The sequence below is a fragment of the Maniola jurtina genome, chromosome 16, assembly GCF_905333055.1.
Source record: "Maniola jurtina chromosome 16, ilManJurt1.1, whole genome shotgun sequence".
In the NCBI taxonomy this organism is placed as follows: Eukaryota; Metazoa; Arthropoda; class Insecta; order Lepidoptera; family Nymphalidae; genus Maniola; species Maniola jurtina.
The window spans coordinates 11,348,709-11,369,233 of NC_060044.1; the positions used below are offsets into that span (position 1 = coordinate 11,348,709).

The window sequence follows — 20,525 nt, forward strand, 5'->3', positions numbered from 1 at the left end:
ACTGAAAATACTTATTATGTTCATGAGGTTTGAATCAAGGAACTTTCGGATTTCAACCTATTGACCTAAATCGATGAGCTATTGATGCTGATTTACTTTCCTTCTCTGTCCGATAGCTAGCCTGTGCTCTAAAGTAACAAGCGTGGAAGTAAGTGTTAATAAAAGCGTTTTATCTGACCTTCCATCGCTCCTCAAGTTAAATTGCTGTTACCTTAAACTCACGTATCAAGTGTAGTTTGGTTCCCTTCAACGCCTCTTGCGAAAGTTATGTAGATTAAACAAAGTTAAATGGAAAATTTCTTCAACATATTACTCGTATATCCCTGGAAATCCTGCTTATTTACTATTGAATACTTCTTGTTTTTTTTTTATTCAGATACAAGTTAGCCCTTGACTGCAATCTCACCTGGCGGTAAGTGATGATGCATTCTAAGATGGAAACAGGCTGACCTGGAAGGGGTATGGCAGTTTTCATTAAACCCATACTCCTTTTGTTTCTACAAGGCATCGTACCCGAACGCTAAATCGCTTGCCCGCACGGCTTTGCAGGTAGGGTGGTAACTAGCCACGGCCGAAGCCTTCCACCAGACCAGACCAAAAGTAACCCTTTCTTTTCTAACCTCTAAAGTTAAGTAAACCCTAGTGTGCTCCTTAGCCCTTTTAAAATTGATGAGATGGGTGAAATCAGTCTCACTGACATTAGATCATAATATCTTTAAGAGATTCGCTCCCCTCAATACAAAAGGGATCGTGACATTTCTCCCCCTAACGTAGATACCTAATAGTACAAGGGAGAGACCTTGAAATCAGCGGTTTTAAATTCAAATCCGTGCAAAGTATTAAATTGCCTAATTTGCATATTTGACAAATTGATACCGACAAATAAAAAACCAGCCAATTGCGAGTCAGACTCGTGCACCGAGGGACCCGCACTGGGGTATTTTTTTCAAACAGACAGACAGGCAACAAAGTGATCCTATAAGGGTTCCATTTTTGCTTTTGACGTACGGAACCCTAAAAAGTGAAATCGCGACATCTTTACAAAATGTGCGTAATGTTCATACCATCTGTCACCCCCTCGTGAAGATAATCTGGCAAGAATACGAGGGAAATAATGAAACGCGACAAAGGACATTTTTACGGACTTTTTTCCTCTATTTTGATTACAAGAGCTAGAGGCCTAGAGCTGTTATAAAGTCAGTAAATTGTACTACAAATGTATATGTTGTAAAGTTTACGACAGCTCTAGTGCTACTATTAAACTCTAGGAACTTCAATAGACGAGTAGGTAAATAGGGCATTACGGCTCTACTCATTTAGTCGGTGTTTCAAACCCATCCGGGGTCCTTTTTAAATAAAATAAATAAATAAATTAACTTTTATTTCAGGCCATTAGACCCATAATTGTGTTAGTATGACAAATCACTTAAACTATGTTAGTAGGTACTTATTTCTAGCTTAACAACTAATTCTGATTTTAATAGGGACTCAGCTCGCTGCGCATCGCGGTTGAAGTTACGGTACGATCTACCGCTGTGAGGGTATCTTGGGTGCTTCTTCTCCTTGATTCTTATACATTAGAGTTCTTATAGGTTATATTATAAGCATGCTCTACCGACCTTGTTATTATCACTAATTATTACCTATATCTATTCGTTACCTTTGCAATCTTTGCATTCGCGCATCGTCCATCGATCGAGTTGAACCGTTTTTGTTAGCACTTGCGTGAAGGTTTCTAATATAAAAGGTTCAGTCAGCAACAAAGCTAGGATTGCAGCCGCCAGTACAAGCGACAAGCGGAGTGCAAACCTAGCTTTGTTGCTGACTGTACTACCTTCAATATTATACAATGGAGTTTTTGATCAAATCAAAAATTAGGAGATCCGTAGAAGAACTAATTAGAGATTTTTAGTTCTGTTAATGTTATCAAGTCTATATTCATCTGGTCTTCCATTCGGATTTTGTTGGGTCCCGGGGTGATTGATTATTGCGTTGGCCGTTTCAGTTGAGTCTAAATTTTGTGTACTTCAATTAAACCGGGTCTCTTAACACCTGCCTAAGCAGCATGTTCCTAATGTTAGGGCCATCTGTCGGCTGTGTGCTGCGAAGATAATCTGGCGAGACTAATGGGGAGTTAGGAACTGTATTGAGATTGTTAAGGCGAAGCGAATATAGTAAAGTTTCTATCAAATAGAACATGGAAGCAGAGTCTGTTAGCAATGAAGGATAACAAAGTAGAAAATAGCATAAAAATATAATTATTGTTATCAATTGCAAACCACAACTTACACCACTGTGCGGCCTTTCGAGTATTCTAAATATGATTGTAGATAGACAAATAACAATATAGATAGATGAATAGGATTTAATGGTGAAGGAAAACATCGTATTGGCCAGCCTGGCGGACTGTGACCTAAACGCTCATCGCGAGAGGAGACCTGTGCTCAGTAGTGATCTGGCGATGGGTTGATCATGATGATCCTCCTTGGCTACATGGTGCTCTATCTTTATTTGTTTTTTTTTTTTTTAATTTGGCTGAATACAGGATATTTAATTAATTTACTTACACATATGTACAAGTTATTTGCTCGGTATGGCAAAGATTCACTACCACAGTACTATTTTTTATTTACCATAAAATAAGTCTATACTGGATTCTTTATAAATTGAAATTAGATGGCGAAATGCGCGCATAATGAAAGAGTTTGATCTGTTATTCGTTTTAGATAAAGGTATGTGTAATTATTATTTTTTTGACTTCAGAAATGGTTGCATAAATCTTCTCCTTAAGTGCATATTTTCATGCAGCATTCGCAACACGTCGTTACCGACATTATCGTCTCGGGTTGTGGAAGAGGCGTCGCGTTATATGAAAAGGATTCGTTTGAAATACAGGGGAAACGTAATTGGATAGAAGAATGGCGTAACCGATGGATAAATGGGGGTTTATTTATAGTAAAATTTGCTTCCTCGTTTCTAATTCGGACCGTTAGGTTATGGAACGCCCTTCAGGCATCAGTTTTCTCCGCTATTGTTAATATAGATACCTTTAAGTCAAGAGTGATTAGGCATTTTCTAGATAAGCGCGCACTATCTTAGCCTGGTTTATTACTTGCGAGCAAGTCTGATTGCTGCCAAGTGCTTTCACACTAATATTATAAAGGTGAAAGTTTCTGTGTATGTGTGTGTGTGTGTGTGTGTGTGTGTGTGTGTGTGTGTGTGTGTGTATGTTTGTTACTCCTTCACGCAAAAACCACTGGACGGATTTGGCTGTTTAGAATGGAGATAGATAATATCCTGGATCAGCACAAAGGCTACTTTTTATCCCGGAAAATCAAAGAGTTCCCACGGGATTTTGGAATAACTAAATCCACGCGGACGAACTCGCGTGCCTCAGCTAGTAGGTAGTCCATAAAGGTAATCGGGCATTTGGACCTGACTTTGCAAAAAGTTGCAACATATTTTTGAAAATATCATGGAGTCATAAAAAAATAAACGTGGTCATAATCAAAGAAAAAATAAATAAAGTTAATCTAAACATTAATTAATTGTGATTTAAAATTTCGTCAAACAACTGTGTTTTCAAGTCAACATTTTGTTTTCCCCTTTTGGCTCCATGGCGTCAGATGTTGTATAATATTTTCATAAAAATCCGGAAATTAAATCGGACTGTGGCCCATGCGAATTCCTTTGCGAGCATTCATTTTGTTTTGTCTCTGCATTTTCAAAGAATATGTTCGTTTTAAAATATTTTTTTATATGTTATTATGTGCACGAAATGCATATGGTCTGATTCTAATTAAATGCATAACATTGGTAAAGTACTATAAAAATGTATTATTGATTACAACTTTTCGTAAGTGTATAGGTACCTAATGCATTTTCTGAGTTCAGGTCCTTAAAAATGAATTTTCAGAGGCAAAAAAGCTATGGCAGGGTTTTCTAATCTCCAACAATAACAGAAAAATGTTTCAATTATATTTTGTTTAATTAATATCTCTCACATTAATCCCAAAATGAGATTTATACCTAATGACTTTTTAATAGAATCTTAAACGAAGTTCCTTTTATATTTTATTCTTCTATTTTTCTTTCTCAAATAAGATACTTCATTTTTTTTCTAGGTCAAAAGCTGCTTCAAAGATTCAGTGATTGGCAGAACTAGAAAAGTTTTACACAAAAATAGATTCATTTGAATAGTAGGCTTTATAAAATTCGTGATCAAGTATTTAGTTTGTCTGAGTTGTTACTGAAACGTTATTTAAAAAGTCTCTTTCATTTTTAGGGTTCCGTACTTCAAAAGGAAAAACGGAACCCTTGTAGGATCACTTCGTTGTCTGTCTGTCTGCCCGTCCGTCCGTCCGTCCGTTGTGTCTGTCAAGAAACCTATAGGGTACTTCCCGTTGACCTAGAATCATGAAAAGCAGGTAGGTAGGTCTTATAGCACAAGTACAGGAATTAATCTGAAAACTGCGAATTTGTGGTTACATGATTAAAAAAAAAATTAAAACGTGTTTCAATTTTCAAAGTAAGATAACTATACCGAGTGGGGTATCATATGAAAGGGCTTTACCTATACATTCTAAAACAGATTTTTATTTATTTTTATGTATAATAGTTTTTGATTTATCGTGCAAAATGTTGGGAAAATGCCCGAGTACGGAACCCCAGTGCGCGAGTCTGACTCGCACTTTGCCGGTTATTTAATTTGTTCTATACCTATTATTACTACTTTTTTTGTATCAGCAACTGAAAGGTAATAAAATTTATGATTTTTTTCCTCAAAACCAATTGATCAATTTTGATATAAATGGAAACTCTTGATTTGATGTTCGGTTTGGTAAAAGCGACTTTCTTTTATTATTACTTTTATAGGCTTCAATTTTGCTAAGAACTGAATATTGTAAACAGGCCCTTTGAATAGGGAATTATAATATGGTACTTAATATTTAGATAATATATTTTCTACAAACAGCTGGTTGTAATCTTGCCATCATATTTTGTATTGCTTTATCTACATACTCAATTGACAACTCAAAATGATTCGAATTTCTGAATATCTGCAATATTTACACGAGTACAAAGGAAATGACTAAACCAAATTGAAACAGTAAACGTTTACCCAAAATTTACGGAGATAAGGGGGCGCAAACACACATATCACGGCGGCGAATCTAACTCCTCACCCTAATTTGATTCCGCCATAAGGACGTCATCTGCAAACTTCCGAGATTACGTCAGCTATCTCTGAATTTACAGAGTATAACAACATAAGAGACATCATCTACTTTAATAAATAAATCACTAATGTTGTCTAATAATACTCGGGTATTTTTTCGACATTTTGCACGATGAATCAAAAAGTATTATCACACTAATATTATAAAGGTGAAAGTTTGTATGTGTGTGTGTGTATGTTTGTTACTCCTTCACGCAAAAGCTACTGGACGGATTTGGCTGCAATTCGGAATGGAGATAGATAATATCCTGGATTAGCACATAGGCTACTTTTTATCCCGGAAAACCAAAGAGTTCCCACGGGATTTTGAAAAACCTAAATCCACGCGGACGAAGTCGCGGGCATCAGCTAGTATAAAAATAAAAATAAATAAAAATCTGTTTTAGAATGTACAGGTAAAGTCCTTTCATAATATGATACCCCACTTAGTAGGTATAGTTATCTTACTTTGAAAACTGAAAATACTTATTATGTTCATGAGGTTTGAATCAAGGAACTTTCGGATTTCAACCTATTGACCTAAATCGATGAGCTATTGATGCTGATTTACTTTCCTTCTCTGTCCGATAGCTAGCCTGTGCTCTAAAGTAACAAGCGTGGAAGTAAGTGTTAATAAAAGCGTTTTATCTGACCTTCCATCGCTCCTCAAGTTAAATTGCTGTTACCTTAAACTCACGTATCAAGTGTAGTTTGGTTCCCTTCAACGCATCTTGCGAAAGTTATGTAGATTAAACAAAGTTAAATGGAAAATTTCTTCAACATATTACTCGTATATCCCTGGAAATCCTGCTTATTTACTATTGAATACTTCTTGTTTTTTTTTTATTCAGATACAAGTTAGCCCTTGACTGCAATCTCACCTGGCGGTAAGTGATGATGCATTCTAAGATGGAAACAGGCTGACCTGGAAGGGGTATGGCAGTTTTCATTAAACCCATACTCCTTTTGTTTCTACAAGGCATCGTACCCGAACGCTAAATCGCTTGCCCGCACGGCTTTGCAGGTAGGGTGGTAACTAGCCACGGCCGAAGCCTTCCACCAGACCAGACCAAAAGTAACCCTTTCTTTTCTAACCTCTAAAGTTAAGTAAACCCTAGTGTGCTCCTTAGCCCTTTTAAAATTGATGAGATGGGTGAAATCAGTCTCACTGACATTAGATCATAATATCTTTAAGAGATTCGCTCCCCTCAATACAAAAGGGATCGTGACATTTCTCCCCCTAACGTAGATACCTAATAGTACAAGGGAGAGACCTTGAAATCAGCAGTTTTAAATTCAAATCCGTGCAAAGTATTAAATTGCCTAATTTGCATATTTGACAAATTGATACCGACAAATAAAAAACCAGCCAATTGCGAGTCAGACTCGTGCACCGAGGGACCCGCACTGGGGTATTTTTTTCAAACAGACAGACAGGCAACAAAGTGATCCTATAAGGGTTCCATTTTTGCTTTTGACGTACGGAACCCTAAAAAGTGAAATCGCGACATCTTTACAAAATGTGCGTAATGTTCATACCATCTGTCACCCCCTCGTGAAGATAATCTGGCAAGAATACGAGGGAAATAATGAAACGCGACAAAGGACATTTTTACGGACTTTTTTCCTCTATTTTGATTACAAGAGCTAGAGGCCTAGAGCTGTTATAAAGTCAGTAAATTGTACTACAAATGTATATGTTGTAAAGTTTACGACAGCTCTAGTGCTACTATTAAACTCTAGGAACTTCAATAGACGAGTAGGTAAATAGGGCATTACGGCTCTACTCATTTAGTCGGTGTTTCAAACCCATCCGGGGTCCTTTTTAAATAAAATAAATAAATAAATTAACTTTTATTTCAGGCCATTAGACCCATAATTGTGTTAGTATGACAAATCACTTAAACTATGTTAGTAGGTACTTATTTCTAGCTTAACAACTAATTCTGATTTTAATAGGGACTCAGCTCGCTGCGCATCGCGGTTGAAGTTACGGTACGATCTACCGCTGTGAGGGTATCTTGGGTGCTTCTTCTCCTTGATTCTTATACATTAGAGTTCTTATAGGTTATATTATAAGCATGCTCTACCGACCTTGTTATTATCACTAATTATTACCTATATCTATTCGTTACCTTTGCAATCTTTGCATTCGCGCATCGTCCATCGATCGAGTTGAACCGTTTTTGTTAGCACTTGCGTGAAGGTTTCTAATATAAAAGGTTCAGTCAGCAACAAAGCTAGGATTGCAGCCGCCAGTACAAGCGACAAGCGGAGTGCAAACCTAGCTTTGTTGCTGACTGTACTACCTTCAATATTATACAATGGAGTTTTTGATCAAATCAAAAATTAGGAGATCCGTAGAAGAACTAATTAGAGATTTTTAGTTCTGTTAATGTTATCAAGTCTATATTCATCTGGTCTTCCATTCGGATTTTGTTGGGTCCCGGGGTGATTGATTATTGCGTTGGCCGTTTCAGTTGAGTCTAAATTTTGTGTACTTCAATTAAACCGGGTCTCTTAACACCTGCCTAAGCAGCATGTTCCTAATGTTAGGGCCATCTGTCGGCTGTGTGCTGCGAAGATAATCTGGCGAGACTAATGGGGAGTTAGGAACTGTATTGAGATTGTTAAGGCGAAGCGAATATAGTAAAGTTTCTATCAAATAGAACATGGAAGCAGAGTCTGTTAGCAATGAAGGATAACAAAGTAGAAAATAGCATAAAAATATAATTATTGTTATCAATTGCAAACCACAACTTACACCACTGTGCGGCCTTTCGAGTATTCTAAATATGATTGTAGATAGACAAATAACAATATAGATAGATGAATAGGATTTAATGGTGAAGGAAAACATCGTATTGGCCAGCCTGGCGGACTGTGACCTAAACGCTCATCGCGAGAGGAGACCTGTGCTCAGTAGTGATCTGGCGATGGGTTGATCATGATGATCCTCCTTGGCTACATGGTGCTCTATCTTTATTTGTTTTTTTTTTTTTTAATTTGGCTGAATACAGGATATTTAATTAATTTACTTACACATATGTACAAGTTATTTGCTCGGTATGGCAAAGATTCACTACCACAGTACTATTTTTTATTTACCATAAAATAAGTCTATACTGGATTCTTTATAAATTGAAATTAGATGGCGAAATGCGCGCATAATGAAAGAGTTTGATCTGTTATTCGTTTTAGATAAAGGTATGTGTAATTATTATTTTTTTGACTTCAGAAATGGTTGCATAAATCTTCTCCTTAAGTGCATATTTTCATGCAGCATTCGCAACACGTCGTTACCGACATTATCGTCTCGGGTTGTGGAAGAGGCGTCGCGTTATATGAAAAGGATTCGTTTGAAATACAGGGGAAACGTAATTGGATAGAAGAATGGCGTAACCGATGGATAAATGGGGGTTTATTTATAGTAAAATTTGCTTCCTCGTTTCTAATTCGGACCGTTAGGTTATGGAACGCCCTTCAGGCATCAGTTTTCTCCGCTATTGTTAATATAGATACCTTTAAGTCAAGAGTGATTAGGCATTTTCTAGATAAGCGCGCACTATCTTAGCCTGGTTTATTACTTGCGAGCAAGTCTGATTGCTGCCAAGTGCTTTCACACTAATATTATAAAGGTGAAAGTTTCTGTGTATGTGTGTGTGTGTGTGTGTGTGTGTGTGTGTGTGTGTGTGTGTGTGTGTGTGTGTGTGTGTGTTTGTTACTCCTTCACGCAAAAACCACTGGACGGATTTGGCTGTTTAGAATGGAGATAGATAATATCCTGGATCAGCACAAAGGCTACTTTTTATCCCGGAAAATCAAAGAGTTCCCACGGGATTTTGGAATAACTAAATCCACGCGGACGAACTCGCGTGCCTCAGCTAGTAGGTAGTCCATAAAGGTAATCGGGCATTTGGACCTGACTTTGCAAAAAGTTGCAACATATTTTTGAAAATATCATGGAGTCATAAAAAAATAAACGTGGTCATAATCAAAGAAAAAATAAATAAAGTTAATCTAAACATTAATTAATTGTGATTTAAAATTTCGTCAAACAACTGTGTTTTCAAGTCAACATTTTGTTTTCCCCTTTTGGCTCCATGGCGTCAGATGTTGTATAATATTTTCATAAAAATCCGGAAATTAAATCGGACTGTGGCCCATGCGAATTCCTTTGCGAGCATTCATTTTGTTTTGTCTCTGCATTTTCAAAGAATATGTTCGTTTTAAAATATTTTTTTGCAAGTATGATAATTTTGATGCTGCTACCGAAACAGACAGACAGTGAAAATATGAAATTCTTATTGTTTATACCTATAATTATCATTGCGTAAACTCTGTGATTTTCCGAATTAAAAAGTAACCTTTTTTAATAGTAGTTGTACATCTGACATTCTAATTCCTATTTCAATGATTTAATGTGAAATTTGAGTTCCAATTTTTTGTTTTAATATTTATTTCGCCTGTCTCAAACTTGATATTTGAGCAATTGAATAACAAGTTGTAATCCCAAACAGGCAATTTGTTTAATGTTGTAAATTTTAACTACCTACTTATGTGCATTTTAATGGAACTAATTTTAATGACCGTCTAAATTTTTTTCCATGCGCTTACATGGCCTCATATTATGTGTAATGTCATGTCTGTACTTACATGTGAAATGCGAAATAAAGAGTATTAATATGAATAGCCCATTGTTGTAATTTAGGGTATAAAGCTATCTTCATTCTATTCATTCAGTAGGTTCAGCTATGTAGTAGCTAGTAGTGGCTGGATGAGGAAGGCTGAGGACCGGGTGTGGTAGCGCTCTATAGGGAAGGCATATGTCCAACAGTGTCCATAGGCTGATGATGATGATGATGAGTAGGTTCAGTCATTGTGGCATAAAGGAGTAACAAACATCCAAACTTTCACATTAACAATCTCATTAAATGTACCTAATTAGTAAGATTTTTTTTTGGATGCAGTAATCTCTCTCAGTTCAAACACGATGCAATATTTCTATCAAAATATATTATTTTTCAATCAATCTTTTTCCGAACAAAAAGACGTGTAACAACATTGTTTCTGATAAATTAAAAAAGGTAAACTCGTGAAATTGTATTTCATTTATTATTTGTTTGTGGTAAATTACGGTTACAGCTACAATGAATAAATGGGTTAGCTGTATTAAGGCCGGCTATTTATTCGACATTAATATTTTCTCGACATTTTCATCGCAATCTTTATATGAGCTTTATTAATTCGATCTTTTTATAAGCTTTATTAATTGTAGTGTGTTCGTTTTAAATAACATTCTAAACAAACAAGCAAAATTGTTATATCATTCTAGATCAAATATTTTACGTTTTTGAGTACCGTAAAAGGTAAAAACGGAGCCCTATTAATGTCACTCTGCTGTCTGTCTGTCTATCTGCCCGCGTGTCACAGGTCTCTAGCTCATAGACGAAATTAGTTACAAACCTTTTCGAAATTTTGTTATTTGGGTACGTTGATCCAAAACCAAATATTGAATTCAAAATAAATTATTGCTCAGGAGGGCTCCCATACATGAAAAAGGAGCTGAAAATTTTTTTCCTTACCATTTTGTTGGAAATGTGACATCTTTACACAAAAGCTTATTTCGCTCATTATCTTTAACATAATAACAAAACAAAAGAGACCGCGTAAAAGGGCTTTACAAACGTAACTGAATATATCATCGTTATACCGGAATGCATAAGGTTTGGTCACACGAAACGCGTGAGGTCAGCGATGTATGACAGGTAAAATAATATTATGTCTAACGCAGCGTTTTAAAAAAGCTGCAATATACATTCACATTGGAGCAAACATCGGTTCAACGTCAGCAAGCGTATCGATGTAAAAAGGTACTAAATGCTTTGGCGTTGGTGCCGACCACTAATCAATAAAAGAAGAAATTGGAAAACGTTTGCCCTGACTTTAAACGTACCATTCTATGAGAAACCAAAGATAGAAACTAATTCTGGCCTAAAAGCTGCTATACGCCAGAGCAACAACATGTAACAATGCGGCATGCTACAAATTTAAACATTTATTTTATGGCTATAAGCAATATGCGACAATCTATTTTACGCCAAGACAAAGTTGTGTTATAAAACAATATTGCAGTATAACTGTCTGCAGATGATGATGGTAATAATTATAAACTCAACTGATGGAAATAAAGAATTTTTTAGTGCAAAAAAGAGTATTCAAGCTATTTTTAGAATTGCACTCTATCTTTCTTGTAAGCCTGCTTCTCTTATACTACAGCGCAGCTTCTACAATCTGTGTTGCGGTCATAGATCGTCACTGTCGCGTTCCTTGTGTAACAACACGCAAATGTGCGCCACCTACGTGTCGTCGGTAGACTTCGAGTCGAGCGTCTATCGTGTCAGTGACGCCACGACAGCACAGCAGGACGCCAGGCGTCAGTATGCGTCAGTGTCGATGCAGTTGAATGAACACACTATTAATCACACTAATATTATAAAGGTGAAAGTTTGTGTGTGTGTGTGTGTGTGTGTGTGTGTGTGTGTGTGTGTGTGTGTGTGTGTGTGTGTGTGTGTGTGTGTGTGTGTGTGTGTATGTTTGTTACTCCTCCACGCAAAAACCACTGGACGGATTTGGCTGAAATTCGGAATGGAGGTAGATAATATCCTGGATTAGCACATAGGCTACTTTTTATCCCGGAAAACCAAAGAGTTCCCACGGGATTTCGAAAAACCTAAATCCACGCGGACGAAGTCGCGGGCGTCAGCTAGTATTATAATAAAGGAGAAAGTTTGTGTATGTGAGTGTGTATGTATGTTTGTTACTCCTTCACGCAAAAACCACTGAACGGATTTAGCTGAAATTCAAAATAGAGATAGATAATAACCTGGATTAGCACATAGGCTACTTTTTATCCCGGAAAATCAAAGAGTTCGCACGGGATTTCGAAAAAGCTAAAGCCACGTGGACGAAGTCGCGGGCGTCAGCTAGTGTTCTTATACATTAACCTGCCGTTGTCGCTGCGTGCCACTGACGCGATAGAAGCTCGACCCGAAAGTCCGAAACCCGAAAACTTTCCGTGCAATCGCACGTCGCAGCCGCGATCGCGCATAATATTGTCTACCTAGTACCTACTTATGTGGTCGCGCCGCCTTGCGTATACCCAAGCCTTTAGCTACGGGATTAAGCCCACACGAGCTTGAGTCTTGTTACCGAACAAAATAGCGGCGGTATCAATTTTTTGTGATTGAAATTTTTGAATTTTTCCGTTTGTTCGTTATGTTTGAACCCAGGGACTATAGGCTGAAATCCCAATTAAGCCCATGTGAATTTATGTTCACTAGTACTTGCTAACTGTGAGTTTTCGTAAATTATACCTATACCTTTTATAGATAACATTTTTCTGGTCATTGCATGCGTAACATGTGCCGGACGAGACGGGAGGATTTCTTGCACTACTAGTTTGCATGTCAGAAATGGCCAAATACTTTGGACTCATTGTACGACCTTTTGTACCTGTACTCAAGCAAATAAAGGAATATGGTTATGATTACTATCATGTAACTAGAACGTCCTGTAGTTATTCAAGTAATCTTCCCGTCCCGTCCGGCAAATTGTTGTACCTCAATCCTCCGTTTTTCTCAGGCAGCCTTCTTCATCGAGAGAGGGATGACTCCCTCATTTTATCCCTTCATCCATTATATAACGTAGGTAAGCACTAAAAGACGTTTTTTTGAAAATAAGAGTCGATTGACAGCAAATCGAACTTAAATTCTAAAACAATTCATAGCGTAGGTAATAACCATTTCCACAAAATAGAATTCGCTTCGATTCGCTGCCAATGTGAATCGACCCTAAGGGGGTTAACGAATGCCCAGATTGTAATTACATGTTATGAAACTTTTGTTATAATATATAACATGCAAAAATATACTTGGTTGAAATTAATATGACACGTTCACTCTAAAAAAAAAAATTTTTATACCATAAGACATGTTACACAATTTAGTTATGATTTTTATTATAATAATTATGTTATTTTGACGGCCTCCCTGGTGCAGTGGTAAACGCTGTAGCTTTATGAGTGGGAGATCCCGGGTTTGATTCCCGGAAGGGGCTTGGAATATTATAATTTTTCTGGTCTGGTCCAGTGGGGGGCTTCGGCCGTAGCTAGTTACCACCCGGCCAAGCCGTGCCGCCAAGCGATTTATCGTTCCGGTACGATGTCGTCTAGAAACCAAAGGAGTGTGGATTTAATGAAAACTGCCTTACCCCAGGTTAACCCGCTTCCAGGTTAGGTTGGTTAGACTGCGTCATCACTTACCACCAGGTGAGATTGCAGTCAAGGGCTGACTTTTATATGAATAAAAAAAAAAGTTATATTTTAGGGTCTGGAAGCTCATTAAACAGAGTAGGTATGATGGGAAATCCAATCAGGTACACAGCTTGTTATAGAAATAATAATGATCAATAAATTATTCATCGCTTAGGTGTATTATGCCCAAAGTATAACCATAACAAGTGGACCTTGGCCAATTTGTTATGATAAAACATTCCCCAATTTACGTTTCAAGAGATTCAAAGCGGAATCGACTTGTAAACAAACGCCAGTACCTTACAAAGTAAATACAAACAACAGCTATTAGTACTGTTATTATGAGGAACAGCTCTATACAAAATCACGAGCTTTTGTTGCTTGAGTTACAAGTTTACCGTTTACTACCTCAAATATCTCGTTTACCTCAGTTTAATTAGAATAACTTCGATGTGACTTCGATGGTGGAAATCACACAACAAATGGGTACCTACCTACCTCTGCACGAAAGACGACAGGTGTAATAGGTATTATTAATCTTTGCCGAAGTACCAGACCAAATGATCAAGGAAATATAATATGAGCATTGAACGTGTATTGAATATCGATATAAGTAGAGCGTGAATACTTACAACACTTGCCTCAAATACTTCGTTTACCTCAGTTTAATTAGGTAGAATAACTTCAATGTGACTTCGATGGTTGAAATCACACTACTAATGGGTACCTACTACCTACCTACCTCTGCACGAAAGACGACAGATGTAATATTATTGATCTTTGCCGAAGTACCAGACCAAATGATCAAGGAAATATAATATGAGCATTGAACGTGTATCGAATATAAGTAGAGCATGAATACTTACAACACTTACCTCAAATACCTCGTTTACCTCAGTTTAATTAGAATAACTTCGATGTGACTTCGATGGTGGAAATCACACAACAAATGGGTACCTACCTACCTCTGCACTAAAGACGACAGGTGTAATAGGTATTATTAATCTTTGCCGAAGTACCAGACCAAATGATCAAGGAAATATAATATGAGCATTGAACGTGTATTGAATATCGATATAAGTAGAGCGTGAATATTTACAACACTTACCTCAAATATCTCGTTTACCTCAGTTTAATTAGAATAACTTCGATGTGACTTCGATGGTTGAAGTCACACAACAAATGGGTACCTACCTACCTCTGCATGAAAGACGACAGAATATGTAATATCATTAATCTTTGCCGAAGTACCAGACCAAATGATCAGGGAAATATAATATGAGCATTGAACGTGTATTGAATATCGATATAAGTAGAGCGTGAATACTTACAACACTTACCTCAAATATTTCGTTTACCTCAGTTTAATTAGAATAACTTCGATGTGACTTCGATGGTTGAAGTCACACAACAAATGGGTACCTACCTACCTCTGCACGAAAGACGACAGGTGTAATATTATTAATCTTTGCCATAGTACCAGACCAAATGATCAAGGAAATATAATGTGAGCATTGAACGTGTATCGAATATCGATATAAGTAGAGCGTGAATACTTACAACACTCACCTGTTTAATTTCGATTTGACTTCTATGGTTGAAATCTTGACTGACGATTCAAAAGATTCCTATAAGTATAGATAACTATGTAGTTTTACAAGTACTACCTATATTCATATAGGTACTTTTTAAAGTTTATTTGAATAAAAAATCTTTCTATTCAATTGATACAAAGGTGACACACAACTTTTCGGATGAATTTCCTAGCACATTGGTGCAATTTCTCGATTTATTTTGAAGTTTCTCTTCTAGGTTCCATTCTAGCTTCCACGTAAGAATAAATAAAAGAGAAATTTGCAAAAGTACCAATTTATTATTTCACATTTTATTAGAATAATACATGAATGTTAGAATATCTATGGGACTATAATATTATATTTACATTACAATCAAATAATATTCATATTATATCTTATTCACTAAAACTCAAATACCTAAACGAGGCAAAAAGTATTTTTTGGTAAAATAATAAATTCAAAACAGTCAAAATGTAATATAATAAAAATATTCTGGAATAGAGAGAAGTAAAATGATTGGGTAGACATTGCTGTTGACCCGTACGAAGTCCTACATGGCATAATAAGCTATATTGGAATGTAAATCTAAGGAATACAAACGTGATTAGGAACAAAATGCTTAGTTAAGTAGGTAGGCCTGAATTCGTAGCTTGTGCAAACGCTGATGTCGGTCGCGTAGCTATATCGGTCACGTAATTAGTTGTACGTACTGACACTAGTGCAAAACGTCCAGAAATTCTTGTGTGCTTGAAGACCAAAGTCTTCAAACAGTGCGTGTGACCAGTGATGACATATGTATCCGAGACATGGTTGGAATTATTATTGGCCTTATAAGAAAGCTCGGAGTCACTCAGCCGGTGATGGAGAGAGCTACGCTTGGAGTTTCTTTACCTAATCAAATCAGAAGTGAAGAGATGCAGAGGCAACGAAATAGTTTTAAAAAATGCGATGCTGAAGTGGCAATGGGCAAAGCACACAAAGACGTTGGGGTCCTAAACAACTAGAATGACACCTCGCACCGAAAAGTGCAGCATTGAAAGCGAGCCGCTGGATTCAGGCGGCGCAAGACCTTGGTGTGTAGAAGTTTCTATAAGAAACCAGCAGTGACATCTATCGGTTTGTAATGATGATGATGATGATGATAACTATCATTGCGGTGTCTCAGTGTGGTGTACACACTAGTATTCTATTCGACCGAGCTACTCGCGACTGTGGTCACGACCGATTATGTCGGTCAAAACGAAAATACAGTTGTGTATGTACTATTAACACCACAAACACCAACCGACGTCAGCGTGGAATTCAGGCCTAAAGGCTCGATGACACTGGGCTAATTTACGAGCTGCTAGTCGGCGAGTTTAAAAGCTAGCGAGTGAGCGAGTAAGCGAGTGTCGATGACACACAAAACATTCCACTCGCTCAGTAGCCAACTAGCTAGCGTGTTGACATTTTAGCTTTAACTGCCAAAACGCAGATGCTCGCAACTAGTTTACTAGCAGTGATGATGACACGTGGCTAGTTAACTAGCTTACAGGCCAACACGCCAGCGAATGGCGAGTAAATTAGCCCGGCTTTCTATTTTTCAAGCAGCTTTTTTACAATCTGATAATCAAAAGCAGATTGTGAAAAAGCTCGATGACACGTGGCGAGTTTACAATTTACAAGGCAGCGAGTTCGCTAGCAGCTTGTAAACTCGCCCCGTGTCATCATAGGCTCAGCGCATACTAGCAAAGTCGAGGCGTGGTGTGTTTCCTGTTAAAAGCTTATTTAAATTAGTTTAACGATATTATATCAAATTATGTGTTATGTGTATCAAAGTAAGGTATGTGTGTGTTTCTGAGTTGTTATGAAAAATACTCGACTGTAATCCACTCCTGCTGTTTGCGCTGTCCTTAGCGTTTTCGATTAAATTAGGTATAGGTACATATAGACTATGATAATTGATTTACATAAATAGCTTAAAGTAAAACACTAAGTTATTCTTTGGTACATTAATCACTCCGTACATAGTCTTACTAACTACAGATAAGCGAAACTTCAAGAAATGGAACGTGAAAATTAACAAACTTAAAGTCTAACACAGTCTTTGATTTAACGTTAAAGTTACTAAGCGCCTAAAGTTATTTACACGAGAATTTTAAGCAACATAAAATAAGAAGATTAATTTATCGTAAAATATCATTAAACATCGTCTTGGAAAGTCAAAGTATTTTATATCAATTTATCTTCGAAAAATTATTTATTTTTAATTTAAAATAATTTCTAACAGGTAATATGAATGTAGATAAATTACAATTTAAACTCAGGCCTTAGTGTAAACCACAGAATACTTCATAGAACCTACCTAGGTATCTTTCAGATTTCAACTGCTGTACCAGAAAGTTACAGATTTCAGCTGTAGGTACTTTTTACACTCAATTAGTATCTGTTTTCAAGTTAGAAAACTTGATACTGGAGTTACATTAATCTGCCAGTTTAAATTTCTAAATTGAGAGGTCCAAACCTAGTGCTATCCTTTTCCGCAAACAGCGCTATGAAAGGAATAGCAATACATCTAGACCTGTCATTTTAGTTTAATTTATGAACTGTGTACAACAGAGTTGGCGACCGTGGTACTAAGCACAACTTAGAGTATTCGCATCCTCTTCTTACTAATGTAATATGAAAAGGATAGACACAGTTTGACAGTTCTAAATTTAACGCTGTCAAACCTCGGACTTTAGCGGTCAGTCGCGAGCCTATTGGTTTTTGTAGCGTGCACTAAAATTTAGAATCTTTAAATGTATCGTTACGTCGTATTTAGGCAATATTAAAAAGAAAAAGATACAGATACTCTAAAAGCTTAGAGAAAGATATCAGAATCAACGCTAATACCTATGTATTGATACATTTATTATACACTATACTACCTCAGATTACCCACTGAAATCATAAAATAACAAACAGGTATACGTGACATAAATACAGAGGTCTAGCCCCTTGTCTCTAAGGGAACCTAAAACCTGGCCTGTATCAGGTAGATTAATAAGGCCATAACAATTTACATTCCTACAGGGAAATAGATAGGAACAGAAACAACTGTTGTAAGTGTGACGTAACTTAGTCCTGTACCTGATTTACGTTACCTTATTTCAATGTACCTAATATACCGTGTTCTCCACTAAGAATACATTTTGAGGCATGGACACAAAAACCTACCAGTATCAAAACCGTAACATTTAACATATAACAGGCAAATTATTTAACACACATGTTTTTGTTTGTATTTAACAAATTTTATAAAAATTAAAAACTAGTGTTTTGGAGTGTCGTAATTATCGATACATTTTATATCTAACTGCAATATTGCAACCTAAATTTAGCTTCAAAAATGGCAAGTGCATACTTTACGTCAATGTAATATATATTTTGTTTTTTTTTTTTAATGAGAACATGGGTATCATTTGATAACTAACTTAGAATTCGATTTTAGAAATTAAAAGTTGCTCCCGCGTCGAAGACAATAAAAGGCAGTGTGATTGACATGCGAGTTAAAGTACCTACTCATACTATATTTATAACAGCTTAAAAGACTATAAAATGGTCAACACAGTTTATAAAAAGAGTAATTTTATTAGTAGATTTAATTTATTGTGGGACTTTGACTGACAGAGCAGCATAGAGCGACATTGGCTTATACTTTGCCATCCTAGTTCTATAGCACGATGCTGTCTCGTTGTAAAATTGACAAGGTACTGTCTTGGGTACTGTATGCTGCTTAAACACAAAAAAAAACATGTTTCGATTAGTAGCATGCTAGGTTGTCGCATGTTGTTGCTCTGGCGAAAAAAACCTTAAAAGCTGCGTTGGATACGGTACGTCTGCCCAGGCCTCAAGTTCTCCCGTGAGAATAATTTTGAAAGCTGATCTTATCCTAATATTATGTGCTTGTAGGAGATTGCTGTACATTTTGTATGCAAATGCTCCATTTTAATGTTATTAAAAATTTAAACTCGCTTCTTTCACGCCTTGATCCGCATATAAAATAGACTCACTTTATTTACATTAGCTATAATACTAAACTGAAAAAATATTAGGAATTTTAAAACAACGTAACATAAATTGGATACAAAGATCCGTTGCTAATTCAAAAGATCAAAGCGTCATTTTTACAATAACTTTTAAAAAAATTGAGAAAGTCTTCTATTTCTTCTTTAAGGATATCATACATTATTAAAAACTATAATAAATATAGCTAGGTTAGTAACCAATCTCGAATAAAACACTGAAAAGAATAAAATGTATAAATCTTAAAACATAGATTTACACGTACAGTGTAGAGACTAATAAATTATTATTTATTAACCTTCAGTTAATCCTAATTCAAGGCAAACCTTATTCCTACATTACAAGAACAACTGTTAAAGATTCTCGAACAAAACTTGAAAATGTTTGTTTACACTTAAAACTTTGTACTACGCTACAACATCTTTACTAGAGTGTATAATGCTATCAGACTCAGGGTTGACGCTAAGCACTTTCCGGAGCCCGAAGTTTTATAATATTTGACTTCGTCTTGCGTCGGCGGAGAGTATGACGCCTCGAAGCCAAGTTTGCTAGCACAAGGGAGCATGTCAACAGGGATTTCCATTAGTTTCCTACGATACTCTATCTTAGACACATCCAAACCGTTTTCCTGATCCTGCATAGCGTCATCGTAATTTACATCCTCATCAAAGAACTCTTCTTCGTCATCAATTTTGTCTTCCTTTTTGTTGAGTGCAGGTATTACTTTGAGGTTCGTATCCGTTTTGGAGGTTTTGATGCTGCCCAGGTTAGCCTTTAGTTTAATATCCATGATGCAATTGAGACGGTCTAAAGAGGCCCTCACTCGTTTGCTCCGGGTCTCGTTACGTAGTTTGTGCAGCCATGACAGACGGCAGTCGCATGTCAGCTTGTTACCTGTTAAAAGAAAAAAATATATTTAATTTATTATAAGTAGGTATAAGAAAATTTCCCAAATGGGTCTCTAGGGGTTTCGCTTAGATTGGTAATCATAATATTTCATTTTGAGCGTACAACTTTAACAATGTTGTTTTTAATTGAATAAATAAGTTAGCCTTGTAATTTGCAAACTGATATTAATTTTGATAACATTATAATATAAATTAGTTTATCCACATTTCAGATTCACAAAATATTTTTATTGGACGACTGTACTTCATATTGTAGAACATAGCAGTAGGTATTCGACTTTATATGCACATCAAGAGAACACTGCCGTTTTTCACCTGAGCTCCTTGCAAGTAAATGCTCAAGTTTATCATCGCTTTTAGGCTTTCATCATAAAATGGTTTACTTTAAAAAAAAATTATAAAATCTACATTTTATTTAACTAAAGTTTTACCAGAAACAATAAATCGTGTAACTAAAAAAA

The 20,525-nt window shown here is 36.4% G+C and overlaps 1 protein-coding gene across 2 annotated transcripts in view; it reads right to left on the minus strand.

The window, feature by feature from the left end:
• Positions 1 to 16,879: 16,879 nt before the first annotated feature.
• LOC123873016 (connectin-like) overlaps positions 16,880 to 20,525 on the minus strand; it is a 45,777-nt gene continuing 42,131 nt past the window's right edge. For both annotated transcript variants that reach the window (XM_045917661.1, XM_045917660.1), the window contains exon 3: positions 16,880 to 20,050. In XM_045917661.1, coding sequence (XP_045773617.1) covers positions 19,569 to 20,050 — 482 coding nt within the window. In that variant the 3' untranslated portion in view covers positions 16,880 to 19,568. The remainder of the gene's footprint in view (positions 20,051 to 20,525) is intronic.